General features: G+C 41.0%; 2 protein-coding genes across 2 annotated transcripts in view; one reads left to right on the forward strand and one right to left on the reverse strand.

The window, feature by feature from the left end:
- Positions 1-174: 174 nt before the first annotated feature.
- On the reverse strand, positions 175-4440 carry lrrc47 (leucine rich repeat containing 47; the record flags this gene model as incomplete). The annotated part of the gene is made up of 7 exons (XM_083920609.1): positions 175-589; positions 1955-2044; positions 2221-2323; positions 2518-2633; positions 2893-3009; positions 3129-3581; positions 3871-4440. 7 exons carry the CDS (start codon positions 4438-4440, stop codon positions 368-370), a joined length of 1671 nt encoding a protein of 556 aa, XP_083776735.1. The 3' UTR covers positions 175-367.
- Positions 4441-5074: 634 nt separating this feature from the next.
- The window catches only part of cep104 (centrosomal protein 104), a 31659-nt gene continuing 8994 nt past the window's right edge, over positions 5075-27739 (forward strand). The window contains exons 1-16 of the mRNA XM_083920599.1: positions 5075-5124; positions 6668-6794; positions 6895-7068; positions 7788-7926; positions 9406-9468; positions 11238-11314; positions 11742-11910; positions 14466-14621; positions 14744-14929; positions 15677-15895; positions 16970-17137; positions 17997-18170; positions 21932-22108; positions 25429-25629; positions 26449-26544; positions 26623-26701. Of these exons, the coding sequence (XP_083776725.1) occupies positions 6682-6794; positions 6895-7068; positions 7788-7926; positions 9406-9468; positions 11238-11314; positions 11742-11910; positions 14466-14621; positions 14744-14929; positions 15677-15895; positions 16970-17137; positions 17997-18170; positions 21932-22108; positions 25429-25629; positions 26449-26544; positions 26623-26701 (2191 nt within the window). The 5' untranslated portion in view covers positions 5075-5124; positions 6668-6681. The remainder of the gene's footprint in view (positions 5125-6667; positions 6795-6894; positions 7069-7787; positions 7927-9405; positions 9469-11237; positions 11315-11741; positions 11911-14465; positions 14622-14743; positions 14930-15676; positions 15896-16969; positions 17138-17996; positions 18171-21931; positions 22109-25428; positions 25630-26448; positions 26545-26622; positions 26702-27739) is intronic.

Below are 27739 nucleotides of genomic sequence, written 5' to 3' on the forward strand. Positions count from 1 at the left end.
AATGAAAACGGCAGGATTTTATTCGAGTCTTCAAAGGGACGGTGCCACTACTTAGACAAATAGATGAGTAAGCCGTCCAAGTAAAAGTCAGTGTAAGTTGATTTAAATTCATTTGACCTTCAGACAACTTGTCTTGAATTTGCAAATAATACAAGAATACAGTTTGTCGTGCTGGTTTAATAACAACATGTTACATGAAGCTGTACATGAATCCCAAACGTTACAACTTCAAGGATCCCATTTCATCACATAGATATACATGATATAGATCTGGATATGTTCAGATCTATATATATTTATCAAACCTTAATGTCCCACACTGTTGACTTCATGTAACATGTGAATGAGAGTAACATCCACAGCACGACTACCAAATGACGGTCAGGTTACTGATGTCATCGACGAGGTCGGTCTTGGAGGGGTAGACGACCTTCAGGTTCCCGTCCTGGTCCACTGTGCGGACCTGCTGCACAATCAGTTCGCTGGATGTCTCGCTGCCGGCTGCCGGCTCTTGTGGGCCGTCCCCTTCCCCGTCTGACCCCGCCTCCTCCCGATGCTCCGCCGTGAACTTGTTCAACTCTGCCATTTTCTGTAATGAAACAGGAAATGCCCTTTTAACGTGTCATGTACTGTTGCATTCATAAGATGGACTGCGTAGAAAAAGTGTGTAAAACTACGGCAAAGAACTAAAAAAAGATTGTCCGTGTTCTCTGATGAAGGTTCAAAATAAACACTGCAGGTCAAATACAGCCAAAACAACTGACAACTGACCTTCTACACCTTAAAACAGATAAAAAGTGTAGTTCCCGGCCTTGTTTAAGAGAATATCACGATTTAGATTACGCTGTTAAAGACAGTACAGTGTACAGTGTACAGTTAGATACGCAATAAACCTACAAAAGTGTAACCGATTCTGCATTTAAAAGACTGTTGAGATGGATGGATTTCCAGAGAGTCCAGCTCCATCTCAGTAGAGATTACTCGCTCAGCGGAGATTTCTTCCTCTGCAATGAGTGTTTAAGTTATTTATTCACAACTAAAAAATTGAATTAAGTATTAATCAAAAAGGGTGCTGGGTCGATTATATAAGAGGTGATGATATGCATAGGAGATCAGTCTCGTAAATTAGTCTCTCTTCATTCACATTGACTGCTGAAGGGAGGATGTGGAGGGGAGCGTGTTTGCGTCCAGCTGCAGGACAGAGAGGTTTGTGGATGGCTCACACATTAGAAAGACAGGTTACAGGACAGGACAGGCCGGGCTAGCTGGTTAGGATCGCTGTAACACAATACCTAGACGTCTTTGTAGTCTAACTATATATAGTATATAACTGTTACTTCTTCACACTGTTGATTATGTTAGTACTAGTACATATCTTAAACACGATCTTTTTCTTGCCCCTGTTGCTCATGGGGGGATTTATGGGTCCGGAGGAGGTCTAGGCCTGCTCATTATTAAGAGTGTCCTGAGATAACCGAAAAGCTTTTGCATTGTAAATAAAAAGCGACTTGACACAAAGATACAAGATGTGTTCTGAATCCATACTGTATTTAAATTCTATACAGTATGGACCACATGCTTATGGTCATCGTGTATTGGACAGTCCATCCGTTCATGAAGGCACCTGCGGAACTTCATGATGAACTTCAGGAGGAATCCAGATGTTTTTAGTCACCTACCTGTGATGTATGTCTGGAGCCTCCATCGGGAAATATTATTCCTCTAACGCCACAAATCATCTACATAAAGTCACCTTAAAACTATTGTTTAATCCAGATTATCTACAAGAGACAGAGCATCGAATACAGTTGGTGGTGTAGTTTTCACATGGAAGGGGTGACAAAAGGTCAGGTCTTGAGTTGGACTCGTTTAGACAAAGATAATGATATTATAATAACAAATAGAAACTATGAAGTCCAAGCATCTTATTGGTTAATGACAGAGAAAACCTTACTACAATCAGAGCGTCCATAACATCTTTACAGGTCTGCAGGCTGACTGCACTCGTCACCTCCAGGAACAACTCTTTGGTCGTCTTCTTAATCTGTAACATATTATTATTATTATTATTAACACAGAGGCACACTGTAGACTGCAAAAAGACAATGTGACATGTCAGATGTGTTACTGGCTCAAATTTTCTCCGTCAAAATAATTTCCAACACAATATTTAATATTCCTCCTATCTTATGAGAGGACACACATTAGACACACACACACCTTGGTTTTCTCACTGTTGGTAATAGGTGGGAATGAGATGACATGGTCCTCTGCGTCCACCAGGCAGGGATACATGGGTTTTCCCTGCAGAAGCTGCAGGTATCTGTAACAAACAAAAAAATGTTTTTAAGTCCTGATTATTATCATAATCAATAATATCCTATTATAATAGAAATTGTGATTCCTTATAGTATGTTAACATCTCATTCAACACTGAGGCTGAGATAAGTAACATACTGATTATTTTATTTCTAATCAGCCTGCAGTTAGCTGATGAAGATGAGAGCTTGTACTGACTTGTGGAGGCCGGTGACGTTCTGTCTCTTCTTCTGCTTCCTCAGCTCGTCTGCCTCCAGCTGAAGGTGTCTCATCAGCTCCACCGCCGTCATCTCCTTCCGACCCAGCGGTACAACCTAACAATCATTGGACCTCATTTACCAACCAGTCTTAAGAGCAAACTTCTTATTGAAACCCTCGCATGCAGTTTTCACTTGGATGTTTTCTTATTTGGGATCTTTTCTTAGGTATAAACAGAATCTATGCGTACTCAAGAGCACTCTTAGGAACCATGCCGTCTAATAATCAGCGACTGATCACTCTATTATAATAGGCCCAAAGTGACATATTTTTACTGTCGGAAAATAACGAGCCACCCAGTCTGCGCCTGCATACCTTCAGCTGAGTAGGTGGTCTGACATCATACTTCAGGGGAGCTTTGAGAAGCTGCATGTCATGAGTTGCGATGGTTGCTGTGGTCCTTTTACCGCACAGGTCATCATGAAGCTTTGTCTAGAAAAACAACAGGTGATGCTTTTTGTCTTTGCTGCACACGTATTGTATCAGTCATGCCTCGCTGAAATGGTCCAACATATACAGTAATATAGCCCTTTGAGAGGGTCTGAACTTACCTGAGCCACCAGGAAGCGTTTGAGAGCGTTCCCAGCCTTTAGGTTCATGCCTCTAACAACGCAGCACACAAAGTACGGCCGAACATCTTTCACTCCTGCGCTCACTGTGACTGTGAGGTCCGTCGGAGAGTCCGAAACATGGAGAACCCTCACCACCATCTTGTTCAGTTCCTCCACCTCATCCTTCTCGTCTGCCACCTTCTTCTTCCTCTGCTGCCTTTTCCCCTTGTCTGCCTTGCGACCCCCGTCCGCTTCACCGTCCTCTCCCTGTCGTCTCTCTCTTCCCTTTCCTCTGAGGTAGTCCAGGATGGACTTGGTCTGGCAGCCGTTGACCATCTTCTCCAGACGTTTGTCGCTCAGCTTGTTGCCTTTGAAGTTGATCTCCTTTAGCTTGGAGCAATCGCTCAGATCTGAGGGGATCTCATTCAGTTTGTTGTTAGAGAGGTCCAGCACCTGGAAAACATTACAAAGGGCATGAGATGAGTCTGGCTCAAAGTGTATGTAACATGTAGGCAACAGTACACTCCGGTTAAGCTGGCACAGACACATACTTACCTGTCACTCTGTTTAAAAATCTGACATTTTCATGTTATCAATCGTGGAGCTTCCTTAGCTCTAATTTTAGACATAAAGACAGCTTTTTTCCCCAATTTGGAGTGCATCTGATCCACCCAGAAGCTCGCTTCTTATCACGCATGACACGATGTGGATATAAGAGGTGATGATGTGGACTGAAGTTCACCTTTAGAGCAGCCAGCTTGTGAATATCTCCACTCAGCCGGTCGATGCAGTTGTCGGAGGCGGCTAGTGTGCTGAGGAGGTCCAGCCTGTCGGAGTAGAAATCAGCCGGGAAGCCGGTGATTTGGTTCTTGGAGATGTTGATGGTGGAGAGCTTGGCGCACTGGCTCAGCCCCTGCGGCAGGGCCTCCAGGCTGTTACAGCTCACATTGAGAGTGTTGAGCTCCTTGAGCTGAGTGATGCCCTCCGGTAACACATGGAGCCTGTTGACCGAGAGGTCCAGGACCTTCAGGGACAGGAGCTTACCGACTACATCGGGGATGGAGGCGAGCTGGTTCCTGCACAGGATGAGGCTCTGCAGGTTGGTCAGATGTTGGATGTCCTCACTGATGTGTGTCAGACTCGGACACTGGCTAACCTCCAGATAATTGAGCAGAGTGAGGGAGTAGACAGCGGAGGACAGGCCCCCGTTAGAGGAGACCCTCGTGTCCACAGCCTGGCCCTGGAGGACCAGCTCCCTTCTCTTCTCTGCCGCTGCTTTCTCTATTTCTGGCCATTGCTCCGTGTCAGCCATGCTGCCTGCGACACCAATCACGTCACATCCGTTTTATGATCTCAAGATAAAGTAGTATGTTTTTTTTTTTTTAGAAAACTCTACCGTGGACGATAAAGGGATATCTGTCTCAATTAACCAAATTATTAAGATTGAAAAGCAACTTTAACAACTCCAAAGGACTACTTTGAAAACCACAGTTGAACTGAGCGCGCACTATAAGGCCTGCACATTTCATTTCCTGTCCTTTTGTGGCATATTTTTTATTTTATTTTCTGAATTATTGACAGCACTATCTTAGATTTGCTTGAACCTGCAGATTTATTGCAAAATCGTTGAGCTAACGAGTTTATGACGCTACCGCTCTATGCCATGCTTTTATTTTGGAGAGAGAATGTTTGACTTCCTTTCCTACCCGCGACCGGTACAACTTTTATAAACCGAAATGAAAAAATATTTTTTTTCTAAGTCCATGGAAAAAACTGCCGCCGACAGAAACATGTTGTCCTGGTAAAGGTGGCTCCAACAAAAGAAAACAACGGTTGGTGTCAAACACCACTTGCGCCCGTGTAAAACGACATTACCCACAACCCATTGCGGCTGACGAGAATCCCACCACTGCGCATGTGCGCGCTGGTTGTTGTCAGCGGTGGTTATGGAGATGAGATGGGACTAAGAGCTGTCAACATCACGGTGATGTTCGCGGTAAGATATCTCTATGTTTACTGTGAAATGTAGATACACAGAAAGTAGGACACAACGAAGGAAAGCTGTCAGGACATTTATTGGTTGTTTTTAGCCGGTTAATACAGCTACTGTGAGGCTGGGTTAGCACTGCTGGCTGATAACGTTATAATCGTCAGAGTTAGCTAGCTTAATGCCCCAACATGCTCCTGTCAGCAGGAAAGGACTGTCTGTCCTAGTCCATAGTCTGTCTAAACCTCTAAACCTTCTTTTTTCTATGTCAATGGTATGAACCCCGAACCCTTTATACAGTATGTGTGTGTAAAACAATAATACACCACTTATTTTTAACTAGATATAAAAATATACAGAACATTTTTGGAACGAGAGAACCCCCCCCCCACACACACACACTCGTTTTCCCCATTTTTTCTTTAATCACTACATATTCTTACTATTATTTACATTGTTTTTTTACTCCATTTTTTCTCATTGTACCTTATTTATCTACTTATGTTATATGTTATTTAATTACCTATTTATATACTTTTTCACTTCAAAGCAGACGCTCTGACACAGTATGCAACTGTTGTACTTCTCTTTGTCTGCAAAAAGTCAATAAAGACATTTGATTTTTTTTAAATATACAGAAAAACATAACATAAAACGTGCTGGGGGGTCATTAAAGAATTGAAAAATAATTAGTTGAAAACATTAAATAGGGAGCACAATCTTGAACTTTTCATGGCTTTTTGGTTTTTGATGAATTAATTGTCTTAATGCTGTATATTATAACACCATTATATCCAATGACAGAATAAGTCAACTGGACTGAACATCTGACCAGACACTAATGCCAGTTTTCAGTCTGTAATTGTTGAGCAGGGCGACTGACAATTGCAATTTTGGCTTTCAAAAATATCTGAAAACAATATAATCAGATAAAACGATTATTGGGTCACATTCTGTCTATTCACAATAATGCCCTCAATTTGTATAAATCCAGCGCACACTTTCTTTTACAGTGTTGCTTTACTGACTGAATACGTTAAATATAGTTTACCAAAATGTTGAATGTATAAAAAACCAATAAAATCACAGCCAGAGTACTCACTTGGACAAGAAAACACAAACATATCACTCCTGACTTTCAATAAAAGACAGCATTTATTTCAAAATATTGCTCACTGTTTACAAATCACTTAATGACCTAGCTAAATACATATTTGACCTGCTCACTGCATACAAACCAAGGACTCTTAGACCATCATTTACAGTGCTTGGTGCTGTGGACACAACTCAGTCGGTACTGAAAAAGACGCGGACATAAAGGGGATGTATTTATTGGTCTAAACTAGACCGACAATATACAAGTCTAAATTAATTTCTCAGTCATTGTCAGTAGAGCACCTCCGGGCTTTTTGTCAGTTCAGATGTTCATAAATAAAAACGTATGGCCTGTAGAATAATCACCTTCTACATAATTTCTAACTGAATTTCTTCGCTCTTTCAGATATCAAATATTAGATTAAAAAAACAACAACATATATTTTTGTTGTATCAGTGTTCATCAGAGGGATGCCCAGGAAGATAGAATTCATTGTGGTCAACTCTTCAAGTCATGAGGACAACTTCAGTGCCAAGGAGCTCATGGTCCATGCACCCACAGTCAATGGCTGGAGATGCAGCAGGTACACGACACAGCACTTTTAAAAACATGGTACATTCATTAATGGCGGCGGTATAGACTTCCTCTTAAAGAAACTCAACATTGTGTCAACATATCCGCAGGATGTGCCCCTACCCTCAGCACATCACCCTCCAGCTGGTGGAGAGAAGTCGGGTGAGGAAACTACAGCTGCTGGCCCACCAGTACCTGATCCCAGCCCGGGTGGAGTTCCACATTGGAGATACTCTCCCTGAAACCAGCCCCTCAGGGTTCCCTGGGCAGCTTCGCAGACTCGGGTGAGACTGCAGACCCAGCTCAGTTTTGACTTGCACTCTTTTGTGTATTTTTACTATAATGCACATTAGCTTAATACAATTACAGTGAAGCAGCCATCACCTGGGTTCAATAATATCTTACTGGTAGATATCAAAAAGGTGGATGTTGATGGGACAGTTTCTGGTCATAACTTGCGAGGTCCCTGAGGGGAGTGTCCTGAGGTGGAAATACATACATCTCAGCAATTATTTGGAATGGTCTCTTAAATATCTAGTATGAATGACCCCACAGAAATGTCCGGGCCCCTGAAAAGGTCCAGTGAATGGGTCCTTTCAGTATCTGAGCCACCCATATCATCGCATATTCTTTCTCTCCTACTTAACACATACATGTCAACTGAGGGTAACAGGGGCTACATAGGAAGGATGGACGCTCACTCCAACATTAGCTAATAGTTTAGAATAAGATTTAGGTTTAGCTCTGTACATTTCTCTGGTCATGTGGCCAGCTGAATGTAGGTTTGTACCAGTTTGTAGCCAAAAAATGAAATAGAGTAATTATTTTTATTCTAGAACAAGCTTTTTTAAATTTATTAAAGCAGCAATAAGACAGTGTTTATTTCTATTGTTTTAATAAGTAATGGTGAATATTTCATCACTGGTAATATTTGAATGAACCAAGTGCCTGTACAGAAATGTATTTTAGTATTGTAAGTCTCAACACTGTACTTCCACCACAGGTACGTGTCTTTGTCGGACAATGAAAAGACAGGCTTCAAAGCTCGGGAGCTGAAGTCAGTACACGTGGACGCCATCGGATTGTACCTGAGAATAACCTTCCATAGGAACCACGTCAACCAGTACAATCACCACAGTCAGGTAGTTAGAGGACAACGATGCACCTACACCAACATTTCAGTGCCTGGAACTTTTGTCTGGGACAGAAGACGGATCCAAACATGGTTTATGTGTTCTTCTGCTTTGTAAATAAGCATCCAGCTAATTAGGTAACAATCATATAGTCTTTTTCAAAATTATTGTTTTAGATCAAGAGTAATTTCCTCCAGTGAAGAACACATAGAAGTTATTTTGTCATGAGGCTCTCAGCAGAATATATTTTAACATGCCATCAGCCTAGTTTCGAGTAGTAACACAGACCAGATAATAATTAAAGTCTTATAACAATGATGTTAGTATGTGTTGTATAGGTATTTTAGGTATTTTAAAAATGCTCCCTTTGAAACATTGTGTTTAATGACAGCTTAATTGAGAATGAATTTCCTGACATCATATCCTCAACTTCATAACTTCGTTTGCATTTTCAACAGTATATGCATGCAAATTTAGATGACTGACAGAAAATGTTTTCCAATTTTATCAATCAATCAATCAATCAATACAAAGTTCTTTATTAGGTAAAAATGCCATAATATTATGGATATCACTGGGTTTTTAGTATTGTGGGTTCTGATAACATGATTAGACTAAGAGACTATCATATACATTTTAAAGAATAGTTCATAATGTAATGTAATAGTTGCAGCTCTAACTTTTAAACATTTAAATGCTGTTTTTTCTTTCTTTACATCTTTAAAAACAGGCCTCAAAGTAGTTTATTATTAATCAGGCTAAATTATTTCCTGGGACATACATCCCTAAAGCAGGAGTGAATAGTGCATTTGTTGGGGACTACTTTCAGTAACAGACTAATAAACAAAGGATCACTACACAGATAGTACTTGTTAGAAGGATTAATTCATTGTTGGTTTTGGGCTTTTTGTGTGATTTGTTGGTAATAATAAAAATATATAGTATATCTCCACCCGGATCCTTTAAACTGTAGTGAAATAGTTCCACTGTTAACCTCCTGACACACTAGGGATGCACTGACTTAATGGCTGATCGGCATTGGCAAATATTCGCCTTGTTGACTGCCAACGGTCCATCAGCGAATAAGATAATATTCACCAATGACAGTGGCTGATGCTTATCTGCTGTGTTGCAACAGTTTTTTAAAAGCTGCGTTCAAAATTGAAAAGGTGGAAGTAGTTTGTTTTTTAAAATTTGTCGAAATTTGAGCAAAATTAAAGAAATTTAATTTGTGCTTATTCAGAGATAAAAGGTGCAATGGAAAACTGAATGACATACATTTCTGTTTCTGTGGCACAAAAGGGATAGATGACAACAAAAAATCAACAAGAAAACATCTGAATCAGCATCCGCTATTGGCCAAATTTATATTTTAAACATCTGTATCATTATCGGCCCAGGATTTCTCAATCGGTGCATCCCTACAGCACACCCATAGGTCACATTTTTTCTTTCACCTACCTCACCATCATCTGTTTATAATTTCAGGTTGCTTTGGTTGCCATTAATGTTCTGGGAGATTCTTTGGATGGAAATGCTTTTAACACTATTGTAAGTGAGCACTCTCTCCACCCGTCACCCATCAATGATCTTACACCTGTGCAGCATTAGGGGGCGGTGTTGAGCTGTCCTCATTTCCTCATCCATCTATTGACATAACAGGCACCATTACAGTTTGAACTTTTGGCGTGTTCAAATGGGAAACAAGCATTCATTTCTTCTTCATAAACCTTCATAAACATCTGTTTTTCCTGTTATGATACTATTTGCATTTTTGTTGTTAGAATACACAGTAACAATACTATTGGGGATGTACAAATAATGCCACACAATATAATGCAAATCCAGTATAATAGCCCTGAATATACCTTTGAGTATGTGATGTTGTGTTAGGTAATTGTATGGAGAGGTGTACTGTACTGAATACTGTAGATATAATAGATTAGATATATAAATCAGACCATATTCCATGGATGACACAGTATGGTCTGCCTACACCTCTTATCCTTCTGGGATAAGGGAAAACGCTGTGTTTTTTTGTATTTCTTTGAACCAATCACAGTCGTCTTGGGCGGCACCGGATGCAGCAACAGTCCCCTATGCGCCAAATGTCAGGCTTTATCCCAGCACTGTACATCTTTTGAGCCAGGCTTTAATAAGTATAAGATATAATGGATATATTAGTATTTATTGATATTGACTGATGTAGAGACAATATATAAGTGTGTCTATATGCACACGTGTTTACCTGAATGGTGTGTGTGTGTGTGTGTGTGTGTGTGTGTGTGTGTGTGTGTGTGTGTGTGTGTGTGTGTGTGTGTGTGTGTGTGTGTGTGTGTGTGTGTGTGTGTGTGTGTGTGTGTGTGTGTGTGTGTGTGTGTGTGTGTGTGTGTGTGTGTGTGTGTGTGTGTGTGTGTGTGTTTGTATGTGTCAGGAATGTAGTAATGAGACACAAAGGGAGGACAGTATGTAATCACACAGGAGGCCTTTAGTTAGCCAGTGTAATCAGATAGTGCTGCAGACAGACAGGTCCTGGAGGAGAGAGAGCACCTTAAAACACACACAGACATGAAATGACACACACACACTCTCACACACAGATTCCAGTGAACAGGCTGAGCATTGTTGCTCCGCTAATCCCACTCTGAGCAGTGATCTCTGTTCTGTGAGCTGAAGTTTATCCTGTGGAGGGAGACTGTTTCCGTGGATTCAGGGTGATAGCTTATTGTTGTATGTGCTGCTTTTAAAGTGTCGGTTCATTTGAATTATGAAGAAAAAACAAATCTTGTCACTTACCTCTAGGGGGTATCCAGCCACGCAGACCTGTCCGCAAAACATCACGGGTGAATCATGTTCATCATGCTCACGGCATTGAAAAGTGTGATGTTGACGATGAACAGAGATGCCTCAATGAACTCTGCATAATACTCTCCAGTCAGTAATGCTTAAGACAATGCTGATGAAGTGCAATCTGAATTCTCATTTTGAGAAGTTTACTTTTGTGATGTATACATGTCACAGCCCTAAATGGCAGCGTAACAGGCCTTTATTATCACAGCAGACATTTTATTTAACAGGTGGGTCATTGAATCAATTGGATATTCCTCAGACATGTTTTCTATCATTATTAATACTATTATTAATGTTCTTCTTTGGTCGTATTCCTAATGATGAAGGTATTATAGTGATAGGTGTGGTATAAGGTGTAGGGTGCTCCTTCATAGAGATGTGTTGTTCTGTGAGGTGCTGTTAAGCTGGATGATTCACACAACGCAGAGTACGTGTATGTGTGTGTAATTTGTCCATCTGTTCACCCCCAGCCAAGCAGAGAGCAGCTGATCGAACACTACCTCCACAGTACCCAGCTGGACGCCGCCGTGGACTCGACCTCCATGGGGTGAGGCGAGGACATTGAACTGGTTTCTTTGTCTTGTGACAATAACATTGTTCAACAAAGCCGTTTCGTCTGGAAGTCAACCAATAAGGCCACTCAAGGTCACTCACATTTCAAGTCAATGCAGGTGGCTGCCTGTGCAAAGAGGAAAAACACATTTCGAAATATTTATTTTTTTTACATATATATCAGCCCCCAAGGGATGTTTCACCTCAGGGTCTCACTTCTTGGGGGTCGGTCAATGATTCTCCCCTTTAAACGGGATTTGCACAATACTGAGCCACTTTAGCTTTAGCTGTCCACAGTATTCTACACTGGCATTTTTATCTCTAGTGAATTCAGCATGTTTCACAGGTGTAACAAGCTCAGACTTGACACAAAGTTTCTCCAATATTTCAAATGTTGTTTTTGTGTCCCGTCTTGCACCCAGTAAATGTGAGTCCATCTCTCCCTTGGACGACCTGGCCTTCGACATGTACCAGGACCCTGACGTTGCCTACATCATCCGACTCCTGGACCAGAAGAAGCAGGATATGGTCCGGCAGGAGAAATACGAACAGGCCAAGAATCTGAAGCAGGCCATCGCAGACCTGCAGAAGGTACTGAAGCTGCTGGGAGGCAGATTGGGTGACACCAAATGTACAGGATGTGTTCTTTCTTAATGAGTTACTCCACTCTCAAAAAGTCATGAATATTTCAGGTTTAAGGCCCTTCAAAAGATTAAAAAGGGCTTACAGGTGCTGTACTCCAAATACTTAAAAAATGGTGGGCTGGGTTTGCACCCTCCATCTCTCACAGACAGTTCTCTAGCTCATGAAATAAAGACGTTTTGTCATTGCCCTCCCCGGCCGCACATGTACGCGCGGCCGGACTGGCTCAGATTACAACATACATAGGGAGACTCCATGATATCTTCAAAAAGTTAATAGCTGTTATTTAAATGTTATGATTGTTGAATAATGCTCCTTTATCCAAAGTTAGAACATTATTATTAAGATAACAAAGTAACTGCTCTAAAGTGAGCACACAGATGTGAGAGCGGTGTCAGTTTTATCATTAGGCATATTTTAAAAATCTTGACCTTGTGTTACAGATATTGCAGTGTGAGTATTTCCCCACTCATCTGTACTGTACACTGCCATTGTACCATGAGGAGTGATGGGATAGGTGATCCAGTTATTTTACAGTTATTAGCAGAACTGCAGAAAAATATTTTCAAGTAATTCATTTATATTTTTTTTCCCATTATGACTGACTGTCAAAGTAGATAATAAAACAAAGTTCTATCATTGATTATCTCTATGTTTTAACAACCTGTGCCAGGCCATACATCTATGATAGCAATCAAATCACACCCAATACAGGGTTAGTAGTATATAGCTGATAAAAAATATTAAATAAAATTTATATATCGATACAGTTATCAGTATCGGGAAAGAAAAAATTGTATTGTAATATCTGTAGATTTTAGATCGTAATTACATCAAACATTATTACATTACATCATATTAGATAACAAATAAACACGGAAGGGGGTCATGACATTATCACTGGTGATAGATTAATACCATTTTGCTGACCTCACTTTTTACTATTCTTTTACATGTAAATTCAGAACTTGTACTTCTAGAAGATTATTTTTACTTGACTAAATAATGTGAAAACTTCTTCCATCACTGTTCTTCTTTAAGCCATGTTATCTCCTTTTACTCTAATAATTTAGTTCCAGGTATCGTCACCCACTGCCACAGATAATAATTTCTCCCGTCCAAATCTCAACTTTGTGAGGCTTGTATTCCTTTTACAGGTAGCCTGCGCAATGTCAACACTGTTTGTAACATTAGTTGTTAAACATTGTTCAGATTCCTGTTACTGACCTCCGCTGTGTACAGCGTTACCATGCTGACCATGAATTCTTCATGAGCTCAACAGCTGCAGTGATGGTCTTCGGCTACTGTCTCTCCCACTCCCAAACCACAAGCCTTTCTGTAACCAGATAACAGACACACTAGCTCCTTGTTAGCATTGCATATTAACATGTCAGACAAAGCAGTTGCCAAGGTAGTCATGCTGAAAATCCCTTGTCGTCGCACCCTTAGGACGGTTTTTGCCGTTACATGATATCTGAAAACATGTGGCAGAACAAAAGGCACGGCGTTAGGTCCTGGTGTATTTCTTCTTTATTTGGCAGAGGGGCTTCTCCGTCCTGGAGGTTCTAAATATAAATCGGATCAACAATTGGCATGTTTATTGCACTTCTTGGTTTTGTCCAAAGAGAGTTAAAAAACCCAGGGTGTTGATGGTCGGACTGTGTCGCTTGGCACCTGGTTAGTAACTTATTACAGCTCTATGGAATTTCCTGACCTTCTGGAAGTTGTTGTCAGATTTCCAGCTTGTGAATCTTAATGATTCACCATGTTGCACACATACTGTTGTGTGGTACCAGGGCTGTTTTATTGTGCAGGGCAGAACGGGTCGAGTCCATTACTATTCCCAAACCAGCTGCAGTTAGGTTTAAAGATTCATTCTTGATAATAACAATTTGGGTACGGTCTGTGTTGTTTTGTTCATTGTTTCCATTAGTTATAATAAGACTTTGCTGCTCACCAAAGTAATTGCTGAAATTACTCTCGGGGTCGTACCCAGACAGATTTCATCGTGGTGGCCAGGCTGAGGCCAGTACTCAGTTTGGGGTGGCACAGAAATGAGTAGATTTTTCTGCATGGTATAGCACTGTCAGTGTATAGCACTTGCCTGCAGTCTCAAAAGTCTCTTACTGGGGAGGTACTGTACATGGGATGGACAATCAGATTTCAGGGGCCCAGACCACCCCTTAGAAACGCCCCAGATTGCTCTGGGAACACAGTGACATCAATACATGAACAGAAGCATTTGTACTATCAGACAGGCTCTAATCAAGCTGACAATTTAGCCAGATTATCAACAAAACTGCCCAACTACAAAAAGTCCAGTAGGTCGAAGCTGAACTAGGAAGTCAGCCAATGAACTGCGATGGGTGTATACAGCTCACAGTTACCTTTGTTGTCTCTTACATACGGTCTCACGTACATGTTCACCAATCTAAACATGCAGTGAAGGCCTGCTGAGTCGCTGCAGGGCTGTCTTTACCACTACCTGTCCCGGGCTCTTCCAGGTGGGGGAACGTTTGGCTCGATACGATGTGGAGAAGCGATGTGCAATTGAAAAGGAAGACTATGACCTGGCCAAGAAGAAGAAGGAGCTTATGGTGGAGTACAGGAGGAACGTCTACCTGCAGCTGGAGATCCACAACCTGCTGGACATGGCATTGGTCAGTCACCAATCACTGATGGCGTTGTGTTTCAGCAGCACAGGGACTATTTTTGTCTGATGGAAAAGATAGACTAGATGACTAAAGTGAATCCTGTTTATGTGCTTCCACCATTTCACCAGATCACACAGGCCACAGATTCATCCCCAGCCCAGGATCCGTCCTCCCTTCTGCCTTCTCCAGGTCACTGTTCAGTCCTCACCGAGCCCCTTGTGTCCACAAAAACTAATGCACCTCAGAACCAACAGTCAGACACAGAAGCTGTTGAGCCCACAATCAACAACCTTCCTGCTTTACCCAAGATAGATGTAAGTGACATTTTATTAATGCATTGATGATGCAACACATCGCAACATATCTACAAAGACCCTTGTCCAATACTCATTTGTAAAAAATGATATGGATGGTCACTGATGACGTCTCATCAATGATCCAGTTGTAGACGGCTGCACCTGTAGCTTTCTCTGCCTGCATGAATTATTTTATTGTTGTAAAATAACCAACTAAGGCTGCAGCACCTTGAGAACACGCCTCCTGCCTTAAGCCTCTGTAGTGATGGAACATGGAGCGCACAGGGAGATTATGACCAGTGGGGGCTTTTATGCTTTACTCACCACCTACTGAGACCGGCCCTACTGCAGGTTTGGGTTTCACTATTTAATTAAAAGCGTGCAACAGTTGGCTGACTCCAGCGGCTGCCAACCTGGCCTCAAGGCAGGGCTTTGAGCCTTGTACGAGGCAGAAGGCTGCCAGTTGGCTCTGGGTCTGTATAGATGGGGTTAAACATTCATTGTCATCATTATGTTGAATGATCGACCTATTCAGCGATCACATGCTAGTGAGAGTTGGGGAAAAGAACAAGGGTAGAGATGACTCTGAGTGACATCCTTGAAAGTGTAGATCACTTTCCTTGAGCCTTTGAACCGAGAAAATTATTATTTTGAAATTAATATAGCGTACATATGAATTAAATTAGCGATAAAAAGAAACTTGTATAATGTATGTACAAATATCATATTCCAATCGTTAAATATGTTGTTGTCTTGTGCTGACAGGATACCAGTGTGCCTTTTAATGATGACAGGCCGCTGCCAGCCCTTCAGAGGAAAGAGCGGCCTGTGGAGGCCACTGTCAGCCCTGCAGAACAGCACTCCTCCCTGTTTGATCCCAAAAAGACCCCACACAGCCCTGACACAAGCGGAGAGCCAGAGCCCCTGACGGAGAAAGCCCAGCGAGAGGCTGGCCTCCCAATAGAGGTCTATGGAGAAAGCCTGGTAAGAAAGAAAATGTGAAAAAACAAACTAACTAGGGCTTTTACTTTCTCCAGTGTTTTTATTTCTACATATAGTATCGTTATATATAAGACGGTTAGTATTGCTCTATTTTAGGGCTCCTAGATTAGTCTGGCCTACAGAATGTACAGTGTGGTGTGAAGAAAAATAAACAGCCCCCAGTGTTGTTCCCTACACCAGTATTAGAACTTGTGCAGCCAGACCAAATTGCAGCAACAACACCAGACCAATCCCAGATACATTTGTATGTATAGGTAACAAGATGCTTCAGCATGTAGCAAGTTACAATACCAAAGACATGTTTGAGTAAACGCAAAGTGTCATCATTACATAGATTGTCCACCGAAGAGAATACAATTCACAATACAGGTATACTAATGAATCTATAACTCTGCTTTAAGAAAAGTATCCAACTCTGTAGCAGATAGACGCTCAGCTCAGTTTTCAGCTAGTTTCTACCTCCGCCATGTCTGCCATGTGGTGCTGGGCAGGTATCTTTCACTTTCTTTTTTTTTGCTGAAAACATTTGCCAACAGCTGCTTCATTTATGGGATGAAAGACCAAAGTAATCAGCTGCTTTTCTGGCCATTCTGACCCACAATATTTTGTAGCATGTATGAGCCAGAGGGTAAAAGTTGAAGGCTCATGTTATAAAGGAGTGGTATGATCCAATTGTATGCATGCTGCATGTAACAGTACATACTTCGTAAGAGCAGCTGCAGTAAAAGTACTAAAAGTAAATAGAAGAAGTATGGGATTTGAAACGTAGCCATAGTTCGGTTGAGCGTCCAAATTTTTCATGACATTTGATGCGTTGATAGTATAAGAAATATTAAAATAGTAGAATATATAATAAAATATTAACACAGTTTTCAGGGATCCTTATAAAAAATGTTTGTTAATAAACGTATAATGGCAGACATATGGGTCCATGATATATGATCTCTATACAGTACACAGCATATATACAAATCTCTGTCCAAAAGAAATCGGCTGCAATACCCCCATTATGGATATTTTTGATATCGTTGCCACCCCTTGGTTAATCTTTTCCAGGTGGCTGGGGCCTATTCCAAAACCTGGTCCCATAGAGAGGATGCTCTCATGGCTGTGTACAACAAGCTTTTGGAGCTATCACCTACCACCCCCAGGGAGGAGCTGAGAAACATGATGAGAGCTGCAGTCTTCCTGGTCAAGAAGGCCCTCCTGGACAAAGTGTCCTCTGTGAGTCATGTCCTTTAAAGACAATTGACCCGGTGTGTGTGTGTGTGTGTGTGTGTGTGTGTGTGTGTGTGTGTGTGTGTGTGTGTGTGTGTGTGTGTGTGTGTGTGTGTGTGTGTGTGTGTGTGTGTGTGTGTGTGTGTGTGTGTGTGTGTGTGTGTGTGTGTGTGTGTGTGTGTGTGTGTGTGTGTGAATGTGCAGAAACTGCTGCCAGTATTACGATGTTATGTATATGTTTACTATAAATCCTTTCCTCTGATTCCTGTTACAAACAGAACTAACCTTCATGTAGTAAAATCAGAAGCACCCCCTCCCCTAACAATGCTCCCCCTGTCCCATACGCAACCTGACTTCCCGCTCCCAGAGCCGGCTTCCTTAAACAAACAGTTTTGACAAGGATGGCCTTGTAACCCATCTCTGGAAGTAGACTACAGCCTGTATGGATATGAAAAGAGTAGTGCTGCAATAATTCTAGTAATTTATTTTCCTGGCCACATTGATACACAGAATGCTCCATTAAGAAGTCAACTGGTGAATGTGATGCTTCGCACTTTAGATCACGTTAAATACACCTTTCTCTGGCTGCATGTCACGTCATCAAGACCCTGGCGCTGAATGTTACTTAAAGTCTTTCAACTCTAAATCTACCTGTAAACATTATATTGATAATGCACTGGTAATTGAATTGACCTGGAAAAAACAAACAGGCTCCACTGTCTGGTGGATGTGTAAGTCACTATCTGCATACTCAAACTAAACATTTACAAGTCTAGCCTCTCTGCTAATTGACATCACCTTGGTGCTAGCTTTTCTTGGAGAGCCCATTAAGTTTGGAGCTAAACGTTCACTGCCTCCTCCTCAGGTTTTCCACGCCTCCTTGAAGTTGCTGCGGTTACTGCTGAGCCAGCTGATCCCAGGTCTGGGGCTGGGTCGGGCGGAGTTGACCTACTGCATGGATCAGACATGGCCCAACCTGCTGGCCAGGACAGGAGACTCGGCCGGCCGCCTCCGGGGCACGGCCAATGCCTTCATACAGGTGTTGTTTTGGGTTATTGTTTATTTATTTGGCACCAGTCGATTTCTATTAACCCCTTGAGTTCCTGTCAGCCTGTCCTGTGCCTCACAAGCAACTTTGCTTTGACCGGAGAGAGGATGATTTTCACCCGCTCCACCATCTTCCCTTGTGTAAAACACAGTGGTGATCTCTTTTTTATGGTTGAAGCTGTAGTGATGTCTTGCTATTCAGTTCCTACACAAACCATTAGGGGGAAACTCCTGATATTTTGAAGTAACCTCCCTGTCCCATGAGTCCGCCCTATACAACTCTCTCAGGGTGGAACAGTTACCAGAACAGCATGATGAAACCAATACCAATACTGTGTACCCACAAAATAAATTATCGACCATAAAAACTCAAGAATACATACAATTAAATACATACAAGTGAATGAAATGAAATGAATTTTTTTTAAAGGAAAGTCGGAGGAGTAAGAATATAGAGAGTGCCCAGAAAGAGTACCTCGAAGTGCTCATAGACTCATCACACAGAGATAACCAATGATCCAGCGTTGTCTTACTGCCCTGATCCATACGCCGAAGAAAGGTCAAATGTCCACAGCTTGACAGACTGAAGCCTGTTGAGCTGAAAGCTTTGAGACTGGCCATAGAAAAGAAGAGATTACAGCTACAGTGCAAAGATGGAAAGAATAGAGAAAAAAAGTCTGATGGAGAATATTAAAATCTATAAAATGACAAAACTACATTAAGAATTCAGGAGCTGTGATTACACATCTAAAGGCTCCGTCGCCGATTCTACATGCTGAATGCATTTGGTGAGAGTAATCACTCTGATCAGCAGTTCAGTTGAAGCGAATCAGTGCAGTTTGAGTAAACAAATGTTTAAATACTAGGAGACACTGCTCCTTTTATAATGAATCTTCTTGTAGACCTTGATCATCCCATCATTACAACATTTAGGCGGACTAGTGTAAGGCCTGTTCGGAGTTTGCCTGTTCAGTGCATGCCGATTGCTTGTCCTTCTCCTGGTGTTACCGCTTGCAGTATGTTTGGGGACGTGTCCGTTTTAACCGTTCACCAAATTTGTGGCCACTTAGACATCATGTTAACCAAATGTGGTTGCCAACGCACAAAGTGTTCAGGAGATATGCCATGTTTTGTAATATAAGCCAAACTCTATGAGCAAACTCTGAGCTATAGCAAAACTGAATGGAACACGAAAAATCAGAAAAAGTTTGGTCCAGAGAAGTGTTTGACAAAATTTGGTGATGATTGCTCAAAAGGAAGAGGAGTAGCAAAAAAACAGATTAGGAAACAATTCAAAATGGGGGGAAATGGATTGGGATGCAAATGGGTGTGGCTTTTATGGATTGATTTGTCTGGTCCCTCAGATTCCAGGGAAAAAAATGAATTAGTTTGACACTTATAGTTCAAAAGTTACAGGCCCCAATGTTATAGTGCCACCATTTGGCCAGATTATAACAAATTCAACACAAAGTATGTAATTGGGTCTGCACCATATATCCACCAAGTGTGAAGTAGATTAAATGAACTTCTCTTGAGTCACGTAAAGACGGACTCACAGAGATACCTGCTTTATTTAGATTAAATGTAAAAATAAGGAAAATAAATGCGTACCTTCTGGCGCTTTAGGTAGTGGCACACGCATTTCCACGACCATTAGACACTGCGCCGAGTGTGAGGAACTGGAGATGATGCATTGCAAATTTTATTTAGAATATTTTCAACGCTTTACCTTTCTGTCAGAAAATGCTTTTCTCCAGTTTCCTCAGGTGTTTCCCCTCTCTCTCTTTGAATAAAATGACTGAAACGACTAATTAATTCGTCGTCGATCTGTTAATTGATTAATTTACTAATCCTGAGACTGAATTCCTCCTGTAAGCACGGTCATGAATAACCTCCATGTCATTGTTATGATTCATAAGCATAGTAGACAAACGCTTCACTGGCAGTGACGCACATGCACCTGTCGGATTATTGTTAATGTGCATGCTTAACTGGAGGTTTCTGTGCATGTAAACACAGATAATGGCTTTGGTTCAATAGAGCACGTTTTGTTCCTTTTAGTCACTGCATTTACAGCAATGATTGGAAAGGTTATTTGCACAGCCCACAGTGAGCAAACAGGAGGATCCAACTTTCCTCCAAAGGCAAACTTTGAAAACCATTGGTCTATCTCTGCGGGTAGAGGTTTTATCAGAGCATTCTTCTTTATCTCTACTGTACTAGATGACTCTGCAACACCCCAAAAAGGTTCAAACAGACATTCTTCCATAAGACTATGTTAAACCAAACAACATTTCATTTTTTTCCCCTTCCACCAAAAAAAATGTTAAGTCATAGCCAAGGATGCTGTTTGTTGTTTCAAAGTGGAGTGATGTTGTTTTTATACCGTCATCTTTGTAATGACGCTATACACTGTATACTGCAGGTAGAAAGAAGTGTGTCTGTATGATGACTGTGTTTGTTTAATTCAGAAGGTTGCCTGCATCTTCGACTTCATTTCCCACATTAAGACAGTTTTGTTGGTCTGTGTTTTTTTTTGCCTCTAAGAGCTTAAGAGCCACGACTAACCTTGCTGTGAGGCTTTCCATTATTCATAATCCATCCTAATCAAGTGGATTTATAGTGTGTTTATTACATTTCTTCTTCTTTTCTTCTTTCAAAGGAGCTTGTGATGTCTTGTTTCTATTGTGACTAGGGCTGGGAATCACAGGGTAAATCATGATTCAATACATGGCCCACGATAACAATGGTATCCCAATACAGTGATTATGTAATACGCAAGACAATAGGGATGGGAACCAGGAACCAGTTCCAGCTGAAAACTAGCAACACATTGGAATCTGATCGTAAGCCTCTGAGCTTATCAATTCCTTTTCATAATGTTGGCAGGTTTTTCTGACAGTTGTGCATTGCAATAGAATGATATCAAACTTATACAAGTGTCAGTTTATCTTCCTTTGGCTAGATGAAGAATCCATTTTTGACTGACAGTCGAGAGAGGCGAGTGGGCGTGGTTTCAGCACCTCCAGTGGCATTTCAGAGTAGAGTACTGCTTAGTTTGAATGATTTTGAGGATATTTTAATTTAATTTAAGTAAAATTTGTCTAGGTGGTTAATAACACATATTTCTATATTGTGACAAACTCAGATCCCACTTCTATTATTGCTTTACACAAACTTTAATTGCGACCCTAAGGACGGTGCTGTCACATGCACTCGTGGTTGAGACCGGGAAGTGTTACTGGGCTTGTGAATTGAGTGATGTCTAACTCTGTGTGAACACAGTGTCTGTGTCTGTGTGTGTGTGTTCTCTTTCAATGAGTTCATCTTATGCCCCAGTTGTGCAGGTCATCACCTCAAGTCTCAGCCCTCTGAAATCATCGCCCGGCCCTTTTGCATCTGTGCAGAGCTCGTTGTAGTGATGACTGAATGCCTCTTTGTGAGGACAAATTCTAAGTTTTTTCTCTGTGTGTGTGCGCGCGCGTGTATGTGTATTGTGTGCCCCCCATTTTTCCGACGTACATTCCACTCACCTGATGTTGCTAAAAAAGCCACAGAGCCATCTTCCGTCTCACTTTAATTGTACACTTGTATTCTGTGTCAGGACTTGTCTCTCTAACAGATTCTAGTGTTGAATGACGGATCACCCTGAGTAGCATCACACATGTTTTGCACATACTACTTAATTTAAACTAAAGGTGCATTCTGTATGTTCACAATGGAATTCATTGTCTCTTTCTTGTGATCTTTTAGGAAATTGCTGCTCTGAAGGATGTACGTGCCCTGCAGGTAATCCCCGGTGAGCTAGTCAAGCCCTTCAGGTCTAACTTCCCCTCTCGTCTGGCTCAGAGTCAGGCCGAGCTGCTGGAGAAGCTTCTGGCTGAACTGGGTACAGAGAGCTCTGGCTTCAACGTGGACAATGTCATGACGGTAAAAGAACTAAATGATGCTAAATGCACCTATCCGTTTTCTTGTGATGTCGATGTCCTAAATAATGAATGTGAATTCTTTTAGTCACTGATACAGAAGATGCAGAGAGTGGCCGTGGTTGCAATTATCTATTACCTTTTGGCCCAAGATCACAAGTTAATGATCTCTTGATCAATCGATCTGGAAGTCAAGAGCAGCTTTGGTATTAATGTTTGAGATAATGAGATAATTATTCCATTATATTGAGGGAAAAAACCTCCAAGCACAGCAGCCATTGGCCTGTGTACTGTGAGACTTTTGGGACATTGGAACAAAAAGTGCCACTGTGGTTTTCAGTTGCCACAGGTTCTATACTTGAGCTGTTAACAACTACTGCTGTCTTTTTTTTTGGCACAGTGTCAATTTCGTGTCTTTCCAATCTGGAAATAGCAGCATATCCTCTGAAACAGGATAGCACATGTACGCCATAGAGATACATACAGTTTAAGTTCTATACAAGTAGGTATCCATCAAGCTCATTTTCCATTGCAGTCAGTGTTGTCATCACTGCCGTCCACTTTCGTTCCCCTGTACTCGTCTAGTTTCCAGAAGTGACCTAATATCTACGTGCAAACTATCCACTGTTGACTCCCGTTTACGAGCGTTCCTCCACCCATCCCCCATCACTCAGCCCTCCTCTTGACTCTGCACTTCTTTTATCAGCCAGAGCAAATTGTTTGGTTTGTCCTCTGAGATTCTCCGCCATCTCAACCCAAAGCCACACAGGTGGCATTGAGTGGCCTGTGTTTGCATGTTGGTGCATGCTAGCTCAGCGCCTGTCCCTTTCTTTGCATTGGCTTCCTCCCATGTTTGCCTGGGAAACAGTTCCAGTCTGATTGAGACGTGACAGCAGAGCTGTGCTTTATTCTGCAGCTTACCTTTTCTCCTGGATGTAACATTAAACAGTTTGAAGAAAAATTAGAAAGTGCAGGAGGTTCAAGGCAGCTACTTGTGTTACAAACTAGTTTTGTCTAGGGTTTTAAATCTATGGCTTTTATCAATATTCCTAACCTGAAGTGAGCTGAAGGGGAAAACACACATAAGGGCTGCTTTCAAACACCAGAGAGAATAGGCTGAGGTAGGTTTGGTAGGAAGGACCTGCCAGCGCTGGTCTCAGTCTCAGCTGGTGTTGAATGGATCCCCCAAAACAATAGTGCATGTCCATATGCTGGAACGATGTGAAACTCTGGTGAATCGACAAAAGTTTTGAAAATGTGTCCATACCTTTTTAAGCCTGTCACTTTGAAAGTCCTTTTCACAGCCGGGAGTGACGTCTTTTATCACACCCAGCATAACCACACCCATAACCATTTTCAACATGAAAACAGCGCACAAATAAAGTATAGAATATGAAGAAAAACACAGGGAACTTAACATCAGAATACTTGGTCACTGCAGTAAACTTTATTACAGAGACTGATCTGGCAAATTTGACCGACTATTGAATATTCTTAATCACTCCTTAAAATCAACAATATGCACGTCACCTTCTGACTTATAACTGACTTTACCGACTATATAATATATATTTAATCAGTCTTTTGCCTTCATCAGTTACTGTGCCATACACAGCACCCCTGTTCATTCCCCTGACAGGATGTATGCAACAGCAACTTATTTGCCTAGTAAACGCAACAGTGGACAGAAAAACATATTTAGATCTTTATAATGTAACAGTGATAGAGATAGATGTTTTCACATCTCTACAGAGTTAACCTCACCGATATAAATCGCAGATACCATGATTGTACTTTTGGTTTGGTGGTAGACACAGGTCATATCTTTTAATTAATTTAATACACTCAGGAAACTTGGTAGCTGACCGCATCCTTAAATTCACCAATGAACGCTCTGCTGGTGTCTTGTTCTATTAGATCTGCTGATGGTCCTGGTGTTAGCTCCACCGTGTCAGCTCAGCTATATTTTCAGCATTTTTCCTCCCCCCCAACTGTTACCTGGGTGATCTGCTCCACAGCGGCAGCCAGAGTGAAAAAACAGGGTTATTGAATTTCCTGTAATTAAAATGAGAAGTGGTCTGCTGAGACAACAGAGAATAATGGGTGAGGGATGGGTGTCCTTTGTACACAGTTTCCTTCTGGATGTTAATTTTCTTCTCTGGTGGGATTCACTCTCCTCACTAAGATGATGCCACATAATGGACTCTTTTTAAATCATGATTTGCATCTACCTCAAAGGACTTCCTCAACAATGTTGCTTTTGTTTTGACTGTTATCTGTTGAAAACCAAAGTCAACTATATTGCACTTCACTTCAAACAGGGAGGATTTTAACTGTCTTACACAAGGCTCAGAAATGCACATCTAAAAACATAACGAAGATCAGTTTGAAATTGTTTCAGTGCAGTTCAATGGTCTAACAAGTTTCTCAAAGTTTTTTAAAGAAGTTAGAAAATGTGCCTTAAAGTTTCAAAGTAAGGTTTTTAATTTATTGTTGAAAGTGGCTAAAGTTTCCATGTCATGTAGTACAAGTTTACCGAAAGACGTTAACAGGAAATCAGACAGAGTTTACATCGTTGTAATAACATGGTTGTAACTGTAGTTTTCTGTAGTATTTCTGGAATGCTTGCATGTGAGTTTTACATATAGTCAAAAGTTCAGCACTGGAAAACAAGTTATTTAGAATCATAGAGATTTAAATGACACTTTTTAATAAAATGATGCACGCTACATGCAATAACCTCTCCTTTCATCCTTCGCTAGTGACAGTCTGAAGTCAGTGTCACCCTTGTGTGCGACGTAGATGAGACATCTGGTTACCAAACAGTTGCCATGGCCACGAAATGGCTTCATAGCTTTCCCTGATCCCCTACCCCCAATGATGTTTATGAAATCAGGTCCCTTCAGAAAACTGACTGTAACGCAGTTATTTAAATTATTTATAATTTTTATATTTTCATGTAAATAAATGTCTGTTAGTCACTATCCATCTCAGAATGAGATTACATGACCGTGATTGAGCCTGTGGCGCTCTGATGAAAGCACTTTAATTTGCAGTATATGAACTGGGTGTCTGTTGCAACATCCCCCGGATTAATCACAAGCGTTTGAACCTTTTGGAAATGAGATCCAAAAAGAACGATAGCAGATCTTGGAAATACTTTAATACTGGTGATCCACTAAGGTTTATTATGACTAAGTGCAATAGCTGAGCCCCCAGGTCAATGTCTAGTGTCTGTCGTTCATCTTTCAAAATGAAATCTCTCTTGCAGTTGAACAACTACAAAAGCATTTCTTTTTCCAATAAAGGTGTCTCCTCTGTTAGTTCTGTTCAGCAGCCTTGGAGCACAATGCTTCAGCGGTCCGAGAGCTGGCAGTGCGCGTCATCTTATCCGTGTACCAGCAGCATGGAGCTACTGTTCTCCGCTACCTTCCAACCAACGATGCTGCTGCACGCAAGAGCTTCCTCTTCAAAACCCTCTTTGATGGTTTCGCCAGGATTGATGGAAAGCTGCTAGACACTCAGGCAAGAAGTGTCTTTTTCTTCACAGCAAAGCCATCTCTTATTAAAACTTACAGAAAGGATATAATATAACAAAGACATCTTCTTTTCTATTTCAACAAAATGTAACATTTTTGATATTTATATGTGTCTATATTCACTGTCTTCCAATGGTCTGCATCAAACTGCGAGGCAGAGGGTGTGTTCACACTGTCAATGTTTCTAACAGATTGTAGTCAGCGAGCAGCAGCTGGTAGGTGGACAGTCTTGCAGACATGGCAGATGAAAACAGACTGCATGACGTTGTGTCTTTATTTTTTGAGTGTCATGTTGCACAGCTACCTGCCAAAGTCCAGGCAGGCAGTCTGTATTTTACTCATGTGGTTCAGTAAATTCTCCATGACAGATCCATGCATGTTTCTTATGATGGTATAAATTATGTCATCACCAACTGAACTGTGTGTAAGACTGCAACAAACCTTACGGACATTTTCTATATATAGTATACGTATATACATATATATATATAATCAACACAAACTATGGTAATGGATAGCTGTTAGCTGAAACTACAAACAGCAGCTTGTGTTCGTAGGCTGACATGGTGTGATATTGTTTTACCATAAATTGTGTGACTCACACAGTGACCAAGTTGAATTTCTGTCTGGCGTTATTAAGAGACTAGCCCTCCTATTACATAGTGGCCCCAAGAGACTGCAGGGCTTTAAGCTGTTCAACATTTAAAGAAGAAAATAGTGAAATCATCTTTAAATGACATTCGGAAAGTAAACAAACAGAGGAAAATGAAAGTGAAAAATTGATGGCTTGTCCTGATTCCCCCAGACTTTGAAGAAGGGAGGAAAATCGCAGGACGGGCAGAAAGAGAAGGAAGAGATCCACTCTCTACAGGAGCAGCTGGCTGCATTGAAAGAAATCACAGTAGGTGCAGCCGTCATCAAACTGACATTACATCATTTCATGTAATGGCTAGTGATTTGTACTTTTCTGCTTGTGAAGGAGAGAGGGGATGAAAGCACCAATGGACAAATGAAGAAAGAAGCTCCCAAAGCTGAGTCCCAAAAAGCTGGAAAAACACGTATGTACATGTTTACCCAAAGCAGCAGACTTTAGCATTTCAGTTCCTAATTAAAGATATCTTTAGCAGAGTCAAACATCATTATATATTTATATAACTGGGATGTTTAAAGCACAAAGGGATGTTTCTTTATGGCACAAAACAGCAACACAGTGCTGAAGTAGTGTTTTGAGCACAGTGCTAATGCCTTCAAATATGACTGTTTAGAAGTGGAACATCTGAAGGCACCAGGAGATCCAATGTTAGACTCTTTTTTTTTTGTTTTGAGCATGGTATTGAAATGCAAAAAAACAATAATTGACAATTTTCAAAGATAAGGAGCTTGACAGTGTCTGCTTTTGTTGTCTGTTGCCCACTTGCTTTTCTTTGCGAGTCAAAATAACAAACAAAAGTTAAATTTGAAGGCAATATAACAATTAGAGCCAGTCCGATATATCTGTTGGCCGATATAAGATTAATACAGAGAATATATCAGTATTGGAGTATATGTTTTCCTATAGAGCTTTTCAAAGTTAGTAAGTAAACATTCTACATGTGTCCTAGTTTATTTACTGTTGCAGTGAATGTAAATGGCATCAACTGACAAGGACAAGGGCCAAGGCTGTTGCTCACCAATGGAATTCCATTGAAAAGGTCTATATGCAACACTATACGAACATTTTTACAGAATATAGACCTTTTTAATGGAATTCCATTGCTAGGCAACAGCCTGGGTCCTTCCCGTCAGCTGATGTTATTCACATTCACTGAAACAGGAATAAAACTCTAGGGTCTACTGTATACAATACAATGGTGCATGATTTAAAAATGGTGTCATGTAGCTATTTGTTTTATTTTTATTTATTCTGTATTAAAATGGTCAGCAAATAACTCATACTGAACATGATGTTTATTTAGCTATTTTCTAACTTCTGATTCGAGGAATAGAGCAGTTTTAAAATCATCTAATACTAAATTCTATAAAATTTACACATTTCCTCCTTGACAACTTTTGAGGCTCACAAATTGTTTCTTGTTTTAACCCCTGAATGTAATACA

This window comes from Echiichthys vipera (genome assembly GCF_963691815.1).
Source record: "Echiichthys vipera genome assembly, chromosome: 9".
Classification (NCBI taxonomy): Eukaryota; Metazoa; Chordata; class Actinopteri; order Perciformes; family Trachinidae; genus Echiichthys; species Echiichthys vipera.